The sequence below is a fragment of the Pantherophis guttatus genome, chromosome 2, assembly GCF_059756535.1.
Source record: "Pantherophis guttatus breed Tessera chromosome 2, ASM5975653v1, whole genome shotgun sequence".
In the NCBI taxonomy this organism is placed as follows: Eukaryota; Metazoa; Chordata; class Lepidosauria; order Squamata; family Colubridae; genus Pantherophis; species Pantherophis guttatus.
Window position 1 is genome coordinate 43888753 of NC_142064.1, and position 11992 is coordinate 43900744.

General features: G+C 45.7%; 1 protein-coding gene across 5 annotated transcripts in view; it reads right to left on the bottom strand.

The window, feature by feature from the left end:
* MCTP1 (multiple C2 and transmembrane domain containing 1) overlaps positions 1-11640 on the bottom strand; it is a 156251-nt gene extending 144611 nt beyond the window's left edge. For all 5 annotated transcript variants that reach the window (XR_004595265.3, XR_015732159.1, XM_034440692.3 and 2 more), the window contains exon 1: positions 10392-11640. Coding sequence is in view for 3 of the 5 variants with exons in the window: in XM_034440692.3 (XP_034296583.2) it covers positions 10392-11129 (738 nt within the window). In the remaining 2 variants the exon portion in view is untranslated. The remainder of the gene's footprint in view (positions 1-10391) is intronic.
* Between the last annotated feature and the right edge of the window lie 352 nt (positions 11641-11992).

Sequence of the window (11992 nt, forward strand, 5' to 3'; positions counted from 1 at the left end):
CGTTGCTTGAGCAACTCATCTGTGGTGTCCGGGACATTAGGCTGCAACGGCGCCTGCTCGCCAAGCCTGATTTGACGCTTGCTGGAGCCCTAGATGAGGCCAGGGCTCATGAAGCCTCCACAAAAACCGCAGAAACGCTGCAGCGTCCGCTGACTAGCAAAGACAACCCCAAGTCTGCCCCGGTGCACAGAGAAGACGCCGGATCCAGCTCGGAGTCCGAGTCGGATGAGGACGTCTTCCGAACGGAGCACCAGAGAAAGGACACAGGCAGCCCACGGCGAAGCTGTCCCAGCTGTGGAGGGCACCATGACAGACTGTCCTGTAAATACAGGGAGGCTATCTGCAGGCGTTGCGAGAAAAAAGGGCACTTGGCGCGAGTCTGTAGAGTCATTCTGCCCAGAAAACACCAACCACGTGAGCGCCGCAGCCAACCAGAATCAACGCGCCAGAAACAACCAACGAGAAAAGGCGGCGCGAAAAAACGGCGCGAATTTGAACCTCGAGATGGCCGCAGCATTCACATAGACCAGGCCAGCGCGGAAATCGAGGACAAAGTCAGCACGGTGGTCGAAATCAACGGCAAGCCATGCTCGATGGAGATCGACACCGGATCAGCTCTCTCCATAATGTCATGGGCGACCCTAAAGACCTTCCTGCCGTCGTTCCGGAAGGACCAGCTCTCCAAACAGAGACTGCGCATCCTAGACTACCAGGGGAACCGAGTCCCCCTCGAGGGCGTGGGCACGTTCCGAGTCACCTACGGAGACTACGAAAGAGACCTGCCACTGACCATCGTGACGAAGCAGCTTCCCAGCCTTCTCGGCATGGGGTGGTTCCGAGCCCTCGGCATGGGCTTCACCGGCGTCCACCGGATGCTCAAGTCATCGTTAAAAGACAGTCTCCTGACCGAGTTCCAGGACGTTTTCGGGGATACGTTGGGCAAGTATGTGGGGACCCCTATCTCTCTTAATCTAGACCCCAACGTAGCCCAAATAAGACTCAAGGCGAGACGGGTGCCCTTTGCATTGAAACCAAAAATCGATGCGGAACTGGACAAATTAATTAAACAAGGGATCTTGGTTCCCGTGGACCACGCAAAATGGGAAACCCCCATAGTGACCCCAGTCAAGTCGGACGGCTCAATTAGAATTTGCGCCGACTATAAGTGCACGATCAACAAGGCCTTGCAGCCGAGCACCTATCCGGTGCCGATCGTGCATCATCTACTACACTCCCTGGGACCAGGAAAAATATTCGCCAAACTAGACCTGGCCCAGGCCTATCAACAACTTCCTGTCGACGATGCCACGGCTGAGGCACAGACAATAGTGACCCATAGGGGTGCATTTAAATGCACCAGGCTCCAGTTCGGGGTGAGCGTAGCACCCGGCCTATTTCAAAGCACCATGGAGCGCCTGTTGCAAGGGCTTCCCGGGGTGGTGCCATATTTCGATGACGTCCTAGTCAGCGCTCAGGACGAACAACAACTAGGGGACAGAGTTAGAAACGTCCTGTTCAGATTCAGGGAAGCGGGACTCAAATTAAAAAAAAACAAGTGTATGATAGCAGTCCCCTCCGTTGAATTTTTGGGGTACAGGGTGGACAGCACAGGCATCCACCCTACCAAAACCAAGGTGAGAGCTATTAAGAGCGCACCTGCCCCCAAGACCAAAGCAGAGCTCCAAGCCTTCCTTGGACTGCTCAATTTTTACTCAATGTTCCTGAAAGACAAGGCTACCGTCGCAGATCCCCTACACAAGCTATTGGGGAAGAATGCACCATGGGTCTGGGGGAAACCACAAGCAGCCGCATTTGAGGCTGTAAAGAGACTTCTATCGGAAGACAGTTTCCTAATCCAATATAACGCGGCGCTACCGCTTGTATTGGTTTGTGACGCCTCCCCCGTAGGAGTTGGTGCCGTCCTAGGCCATAGACTGCCGAACGGCCTAGAGGCGCCCATTGCGTTTTACTCTTGCACTCTGTCAAGCGCAGAGCGAAACTATAGTCAATTGGACAGAGAGGCTCTGGCTGCAATTGCGGGGGTTAAAAAGTTCCACGAATACCTTTATGGCCAGCAATTCGAACTTGTGACTGATCACTGGCCCTTGCTAGGACTTTTGGAAAGCGACAGGCCCACCCCCGCCGCCCTTTCCCCACGTTTGACTAGATGGGCTATTTTTCTTTCGGCCTATTCATATCAGCTTGTACACCGACCAGGACGGACCCTGGGTCACGCGGATGCCCTCAGCCACTGCCCCCTACCTGATTTACTGACCAACCCAACACCAGAGGCCTCCGTCCTTCTACTGGACACATTAACCTTGGGACCTATTTCCTCTGCCAAAGTGGCAAAAGCCTCAGCCAGGGACCCGAAAGGGTGGCCGGTGGCCGGTCAAGGTGGACGGGGGGGGACTACCAAGGTTTTGTAAACAAACGAAATGAACTGTTTATGCAAGGTGGTTGTTTGTTGTGGGGTGACAGGGTGGTAGTGCCAACGAAACTACGAACGAGGGTCTTAGAATTGCTGCACGAAGGGCATCCGGGCATTGTCAGAATGAAAAGTTTAGCCCGCAGTTATGTATGGTGGCCCAACATGGACCAAGTTATCTCTGAGTGGGTGGGGAAGTGCAGACCCTGCCAGGAGTCTCGCCCCGATCCCCCGGTAGCGCCCATCCGAGAGTGGGAGAAACCAAAGGGGCCATGGGGGAGGATCCATATTGATTTCGCTGGCCCCTTCCATGGGCAAACATTTTTAATTGTAGTTGATGCCTTTTCGAAATGGCTCGAAATAATTCTAATGCCCTCTACCACAGCCGAGGCAGTCATTAAAGCCCTTCGCAAGCTATTTGCCACACACGGCCTACCGAATACTCTAGTATCTGACAACGGCCCTCAATTCACAGCAACCCTGTTCGAGGGTTACTTGGCCGGACTGGGCATCCGCCATGCCCTATCGGCCCCGTTCCACCCGGCTTCTAACGGATTGGCTGAACGTTTTGTAAGAACGGCCAAAGAGGCCCTATCCAGACTAGATAACGGGGACTGGCAAGCCAGGATAGACCAATTCTTGGCTGTCCAGCATGCCACACCATGCACAGCCACAGGGAGAAGCCCAGCAGAGCTCCTCATGGGAAGGAAGCTTCGGTGCGTGTTAGATAGGCTTCATCCTAACTACTCGCACGACAATTTCAAGAGAGAGACCTCTGGACTAAGACAGTTTCAGGTTGGGTCCCCGGTGTTTGCTCGCAACTATGCCAGCGGACCACTATGGGTTGCAGGAACCATAGTGGGCATATCGGGCCCGAAATCTTATACGGTAGACGTAGGAGTAGACAGACTCTGAAAACGCCACATAGACCAGCTGAGAAAAAGGGTAGTCGGCGAAGCAAACATCAATTTAGACATCTCCGAGCCTAACTATAACAACTTTCCCAAAACAGCTAACTCAAGCCCGGGTTCGCGAGAATACTTAGCTGACAAGCCCTGGTTCCAGCGCTGCCCCAGCGAGTCGCCACTCCCAACAGGGGATAACCACGCCCCGGACAAAATCCAGGAGGTTCCATTGGCGGAGCCGGGAGTGACAGAAAGTCCCTCCGACCAGCTCGACGCCCCACCAAACACTGAACTGCGCAGGTCAACTAGGACGAGAACTCGGCCTGGGCATCTGCGAGATTTTGTGTGTACTTATGTAAATATTTGAATGTTAGTGCCTTCTGGGAAGGGAGGGGTGTTATGTATTGATACCTTTAAGCGGGAGTTTCAAACCTGCCTATGTTTCTGATTGGCTGACAGTCCCTCCAGGATTGTATATAAGGAGGGCTGCAGCCTCTGAGTTTTTGCTGAAGTCTCACTGTAAATTAAAGAGCTGTTGTCACTTGCTTGGTTGTGCCTCTCGTTATTCCCGAACCACTTCAATATATATATATATTTTAATTACTGATTATAAATCTTTAATATCCAATCAAGTAGGAAGGGATATTTAAATACAACAAATAATGCTTTAAAATACCACTCCATCACACCTTTAAACTTAAAGAACCAGGCCTCACCAAACCAACCGCTTCAACAATGAAATCTGTGATCCTAAATTCTAGAAACAATTATTATTGAGCCAAAAATTAAAGGTTAACGAAGTACAAACCTGAGGAAAAAGTAACAGTCTACTCAGATCTAAGATTTTGCTTTTGAGCAGTTCTATCACTTAAAGTTGATATGTTCAATTGATAGAAGCAGAAATTTGGTATATAAAAACCTTTGCCTATAAATTGTTGGAGAACAGGATGAATTTCAATTATGAGTCTTGAGCAAAGACTTCATTGCCAGTTTCAGGATAATTAGGGCTTGCTGCTTTTGACAACTGTTTGTTATTCCTTTCTCAGCTTGACCACAGACCTCCTCTTGAACACTCTACTTCTCTTCTGGGACTGGAACCACATTATCATGTGTTGCTTTATGGAAATCTGAGATTACAGCTATGAAACCAAATCTTGTCAGCAATAAGTGTACTGCCAATAAAATTTCATTTTACAGGCTTACTGCAAAATCCTGCAGTAAATATTAACTTTCCATGAAGCACATTAATTTAATCAGATTTATGGAATATGATCCTGGAATCAAAACCGTAGAAATGGTGGTAGACTTTAGGAGAACCCTTCCATATTTCCACCTCTCACAATACTAGACAACACAGTATCAACAGTAGAGACCTTCAAATTTCTAGGTTCTACCATATCGCAAGATCTTATATGGACAGCTAACATCAAAAACGTCATCAAAAAAGCACAACAAAGAATGTTCTTTCTGTGCCAACTCAGAAAGCTCAAACTGCCCAAGGAGCTGCTGATACAGTTCTACAGAGGAATTATTGAGTCTGTCATCTGCACCTCTATAACTGTTTGGTTTGGCTCTGCAACCCAACAAGACAGACATAAACTTCAAGGATAATTAGAACTGCAGAAAAAACGATTGCTACCAACCTGCCTTCCATTGAGGACCTGTATACTGCACAAGTCAAAAAAAGGGCTGTGAAAATATTTACAGACCCCTCGCATCCTGGACATAAACTGTTTCAACTCCTACTCTCAAAATGATGCTATAGAGCACTGCACACTAGAACAACTAGACACAAGAACAGTTTTTTCCCGGATGCCATCACTCTGCTAAACAAATAATTCCTTCAACACTGTCAAACTATTTACTAAGTCTGCACTACTATTAATCTTCTCATTGTTCCCACCACCCATCTCCTTCTACTTATGATTGTATGACTGTAATTTTGTTGCTTGTATCCTTACGATTTATAATGATATTGTTTCCTGATTGCTTATTTGTACCCTATCATTAAGTGTTGTACTTTATGATTCTTGATGATCTTTTCTTTTATGTACACTGAGAGCATATGCACCAAGACAAATTCCCTCTGTGTCCAATCACACTTGGCCAATAAAAAATTCTATTCTATTCTATTCTATCTATAATATATGCTTCCAGTTTCACTCAGAGAACTGGCTTGTACCCATAGAACAAGATTGTTTAACTGTCTCCAAGTTAACCATTTTTAGTTTCTATTTATTTGATCGGCAAATTAATAAAGTTGGACTATTACTCTAGATTTATTTATTTATTTATTTATTTATAATTTAATTTATATACTGCCCCCCTCCCAAAGGACTTGGGGCGGTGTACAGCCAATTAAAAACACAAAATACAACAATAGTTTTAAAATAGTTAAAAGTATTAAACAATTTCAGCCAGAATTTAAAACCCAAAATTTAAAACACCAGTTTAAAAATCATTTACATAGATAGCCCTGCCTGGCGGAACAGCAGGGTCTTAAGGGCACAGCGAAACACACGGAGGTCGGAGATCTTGCGTATTTCTGGGGGCAGTTCATTCCACAGGGCAGGAGCTCCCACAGAGAAGGCCCTGCCCCTGGGTGTTGTCAGCCGGCATAACTTGGCCGATGGCACCCTGAGGAGTCCCTCTCTGTGGGAGCAAATTGTCTAGTGGGAGGCTACTGATGGCAGAAGTCAGTTTTGAAGGTATCCAGGTCCTGAGCCATGGAGCAGTTTAAAGGTGGTGACCAACATCTTGAATCGCACCTGGAAGACCACTGGGAGCCAGTGCAGCTCACGCAGGAGAGGTGTCACATGGGCGCAATGAGTCGCGCCCATAACCACCCGCGCAGCTGAATTCTGGACCAGCTGGAGCTTCCGAGTGGTCTTCAAGGGGAGCCCCATGTAGAGAGCATTACAGTAGTCCAGCTGGGAGGTGACATATATCAGCTATACTATCAGCTACTATCAGATATATCAGCTATACTATCAACTAGAGTTCTTAACTATATTTTCACTTAAACTAAATATTTCTAAAGCAAAGAGTAGAGAAACAAGTTCCAGGAAATCTCATTTCAAGAGTAACAACAAATTTCAATTCAATAGGGTATAATAAATCTAATTTCTGATTACACTCAAATTGTGATTTGTGTCCATTTTTATTTGATCTTTTATTTAATTTGCATCATTTTTATAGAAGTTATATACTTATGTACTTTCACAAATGGCAAAAGTAATTATTTGAAAGTACTGAACGTGAAGTTTTACTCTATAAATTCAATTTTTATTCTTGATGCATGTTATTTCATTTATGTTGCTCCCACATTCCTTGCCTAGATATATTATTGGGTTTTATTCCATGTTATATATTGTACCTAGTCAGTTCTGTTACTATGTAGTGTCAAAAACAGAACAATTTAGAGTTCCTTTCCCCTTATAATTAGCATCCAAAGTCACTTCATTTATAAAGTCACGTAATTAATATTATCTTTGTACACTTACTAAAACTGAGTAAATTACATAGATATATATGTACAGCCTTGCAATTCTCTCAACCTTTTTTTTTTTACTTTAGAGAAGTAATACTTGAAATCCAACTCCCATTGCTTTGACAATGCATTCAAAGGTTCCAGCAAAGACTTGCAAGATGTTTATGCATTCAGCTATCAAGTTATCTCCAGAAAAATAAAAAGTACACAAATGGAGTTGCTATTATTGATTTTTATAACCACACAGGAATTAGGGATAAACAAAGGGGATAATAAATTATGTTTGCAAGAACAGGGAATTCCAAAAAACAGACAATGCAACTAGTACCATTTATTTAAAAAGAATATCTTTATCATACAATAATAACATCAAGGCACTGTCTTACGGCATTGTTTCATTTGACTCTTCTATGCTGTCCATCTTATACCGGTAGGTATTTTATATACTAAAATCTTCCATATTTGCTTTCTTTTTAATTATACCAATTAGACTAAATTAAATAATGCAGAGGAATATGGTTAGAATGTGACAGAAGGAAAACTCAAAGTTGTAAAATATACATGGCTAGATCTGCAAATAAAATTTAATTCATAACGGGTAACATCATTAACAAAACAATGCCACAAAGTATAGATATAACCTGATTTATGTCTACAAGCAGGTGCTCCTGCAATCAACTGGGCTTATTTCCAAGTCAATGTGCTAAGAATTAGGGCATGACTAATAATGCTGTCAGAAAGCAATCTTTCAGCTGCCATCCGATGTCTTCTAACAATCCTGGGCACCACTACATTATCAGCAATAAATATGTGGATTTAAGGTTGCAAGGAAGAAATATATTTAAGAGAGAAAAGATTTCATCTGAAATACAGATTATCCAAGGGCATCTACTGATTTAAATTTTACTTGGGCAATTTGTTAGCACTTACATAAAAATACTTTGCAGCACTCTGAACAACACTGAAGCTATGTCTGCACATTTCACGGAGGCATGGATTTGATTTGGCTCAGGCATTATATAAACTTATTTTCTTTATTCAAAGCTTGTTTTATGAAAGTAGACACAATCATAGTCTAGGAATTCTGAATTAGACTGATGCAGGTTGCCCAATCATTTCCAGCTAGGCCCTTTCACCAACAAGGGCAACCAAATAAATCTTGCAAGGTCCTTCAATGGTGTCTCATGACCTGCAACATGGATTTCCATCTTGTTGCTTTCAAATAAGTTAAAAATCAATACCCAGTCAAGAAACCTAAATGTTCAACTGTAGTTCGATTGCAAAGGACAAGACAAAATGTCTATACAGGTAATCCACAATTTATGGCCACAATTGAGCCCAAAATTTATGTTGCTAAATGAGAAATTTATTAAGTGAGTTTTGCCCCATTTTATGATCTTCCTTGCCACAGTTGTTAAGTGAATCACTGTAGTTGTTAAACTAGTAACATATAAGATTAAGTGAATCTCATTTCCCCATTGACTTTGCTTGTCAGAAGTTGGTAAAAAGTGATCATATGACCCTGGGACATTGCAACTATCATAAATATGAGTTAGTTGTCAAGCATCCAAATGTAAATCATGTGACCATGGGGATGCTGCAATGGTCATAAGTGAGAAAAAACGGTCATAAGTCATCTTTTCAGTGCCGTTGTAACTTCGAACATTGTGACACTAAGTGAACTGTTGTAAGTCAAGGACTATCTGTACCTAGAGTATAAAGCAACAGAAAGTTATGCTTTCCAATGATTGCCTTAGACATTACGCTGCTGGAGGGGAGGAATCAATTGAATAGTGTGCTCATTCATGGCTAGCCAAGAATTCTAGGTGTGCAATGTTTCATCTCACTCACAGGAAAGGTGAGCAAGCTAAGTCACCTGCAACTACCACTGGTTCTTTGGATGAATCATATATGATATACTACCACACACTCTGGCTAAATATAAGGGACCTTTTACAAATATTTCACAAATTTTAAAAATGTATTTATCTAATCCCTTCCCTTAAATGCAAGTGAATTACATACTGTTAGGATTGTTAGGACGGTTAGAATCACTGGGATTTTTCTGTCTTCACTGTGAGTTGTATTGTCTTGGGGAGTGTGCACTGAGGGAGCTCAATCAATTTCATTGTACATATGTTGTGCACTGACAATAAAGGTTTGAATTTGTTAGGCACTCAGATTATATCTTTGTCAAGGTTGGATTTTCGAACCTTTTTAAAACTAAAAATAGAGCAAGCTCTTAGTCCTACATGTAAGGACTATCACACTTGACAGAGTTATAAGGTCAGCATTCAGTTGCTGTATTAGTCAACCAGACACCCAGGGGAATCTCACAGGCAGCAATTGTAACACACTGGTAAAATGCCTCTTATATTGGAGGCACTAAAAACATTTGTAGCCTTTTCTCTATATCCAGTAGAAAACCTAGATTTCTGTAGGATGTCTTTGTAGTTGCAAAATCATGTCCAACCCATCGCGTCCCCATGGACAATGTTCCTCCAGGCCTTCCTGTCCTCTACCATCCTCTGGAGTCCATTTAAGCTCACGCCTTCTGCTTCAGTGACTCCATCCAGCCACCTCATTCTCTGTCATCCCCTTCTTCTTTTGCCCTCAATCTTTCCCAGCATTAGCTCTTCTCCAGTGAGTCCTTCCTTCTCATTAGGTGGCCAAAGTAAGGACTCACTGGAGAAGAACCTAATGAGGGAAAGATTGAGGGCAAAAGAAGAAGTAGGATGTCTAGGAGTGAAAATAAGCAGGTGTGAAACAAAAAACAAACAAATCCTTTCCTTTGCACTAGAAAAATTAAATGACTGCTGCTCATACATTCTTTTAAAGTGCATAATTCAGAGGAGAGCAGGAAGGACAGAAGGAGCAGGAAAGCTAACATGATTGAGACTAGCAACTTATTTGGAGGCAGTCCTATGGTATATTTGCAGCTTACTCACAACATACTTAATGGAGAGTCAACAAGCTGTATTTTCCGTTAGGAATTCTCTGTTTTCTCAGTACAGGTAGTCCTAGACTTACAACAGTTCATTTAGTGACCACTCAACGTTTCAATGGCACTGAAATATTGACTTATGACAGTCAATATTATGACAGTTGCAGCATCCCCGTGGTCACATGATCAAAATTCAGATGCATGGCAACTGACTCATATTTATGACGGTTGCAATGTCCTGGGGTCATGTGATCACCTTTTGTGACCTTCTGACAAGCAAAGCCAATGGGGAAGCCAGATCTGCTTAACAAACACATCACTAACTTAATCCACTGCAGTGATTCACTTAACAACCGTGGCAAGAAAAGTTGTAAAATGGGGCAAAATTCACTTGACTAGCTGTATTACTTCCATCTTTTTTCTTAGCATCCCATTCCCTTTCCCCACCCACCCAAAAATAGACTATTGGGGAAACAACTATTCTTTAAGTCAGCAACTTTAAGTGGGGTCTTTCACTCCCAGACTTCCCCAGCCAACCTTGTCCACACATCTAAAACCCACTGAGGAACCAAATATCTGCTTCATCCCCCAATGCAAATTAATACCGTAAACTAAAGCACCTGCCTGTAATAGCTTCGAAGAACGAGGATTCACTGAAGGGCTGCCGCTGCCCTCCGGCCCTTTGGCTTTGCCCTTGGAGGGCGAGTCTTGAAGCAACTGCTCCAGGCAGGCGGTGTTGCCGGGCAGAGAAGAGCTCTTCTGATGGGACAGGTGAGCCCCGAGTCGGGGCGGCTGCGGAGGCTCCTCCCGCGCTTCGGTTGTGAGGGTTCCATCCTCGCCTACTACCCGGTCCTTTTCGGGGACAGCCGCCGAAGAGGCCGAGGAAGGAGAGGCGGGCGGGTCGTCGGGGCCCCGGCCCTGCTGCTGCCCCGCTTTGCCCTGAGGATGGTGAAGGAGATGCTCGCGGAGGCGGCGCAGAGCAGAGCCGGCCTCGGCGCTCGCAGCCTCCAGGGGCTCTGCGGAGGAGCAGCACAAGTTGGGCTGAGAGGACGAGAAGACGCGGTCCAGCACGTGTTTTCGACGCCTCAAGGCGGCCCATCTGGCGACGCCGACGCTGACTCCCCCTGCTAACAAGTCCGCCTTGGCCGGCTGCTCCGTGACGCGACTCCGAGGAAGCGACGGCGAGGTGTCCGCACTGCGGCGTTCGGCTCCCGCTTTGCCGCTGCCCTTGCCCTTGCCCCTGCCCCCCAGCTGCAGGCTCCTCCACAGGCGGCTCTGGAAAGACGACGCCGGCTCCCCTTCGCCGGCCTTGCTGCTGCTCCCTGTTGCTGGTGCCGCTCCGGGTTCCTCGGCTGCTGCCATTCTCTCCTCCCCGCCTCCCTCCCTTCGCCTCCTCCGCCTCCGCCTTTTCCACCAACCCCGCCGCCCGTTGCCGCTGCAAGCGCGGAGGCAGGAAGAGCAGCAGCGCGCGGCGGCGGCGGCGGCGGCTTGAGCCCAGTCCGCCCGAAGGAAGAGGTTGCACTTGTTCGCTATCGCAGCTGGCGACCGCTTCAGGGGTTGGGCGGCTGGAGGGCTCCCGCTCTCGGTGCGTCGGCAGCCAAGAAGAGAGGAGCCGCGGCTCGGAGCATGGCAGGAAGCGAGAAGAGCTACCGAAGTTTCGGTCTGACGCGCCTGACTTTTTCTGGTTGAGGGAGGTCGGCTGTCTCCACCGGCCGCGCAGACTCGCTTTGCAGGGGAGGGGTGGGGCACAATAAAAATGATTATCGGGTGGCGTTGTTAACCACCAACACCCACACACCCACACCCACACACGCCCCGCAGCAAAAACAATAAGACCGGAGAAAGTATTATGCCGTATAAGACAATTGTCAGAGCTGAACTCCATCGGCGTGGAAGGAGAATGCTTTACGATATGACTTCGGAATTGTCTGAATTTTCAAAAGTTCCTCTTGAGTTCTTTTGCCCGCTTCAGAAGGCTAGAAGATAGAAAAATAAAGGTAAATGCAGCGTGTCTCTCGATATCCCTGAGCAACCCCAAGGGTGCTTTTTCGGGAAGCAACTGGACTTTCTTGTGTTTTTTTTTCTTTTGAAGACGTTTCGCTTCTCATCCAAGAAGCTTCTTCAGTTCTGACAGGATAGTGGGAAGTGGGATAGTGTCAGAGCTGAAGAAGCTTCTTGGATGAGAAGCTAAAGGTCTTCAAAAGAAAAAACAAGAAAGTCCAGTT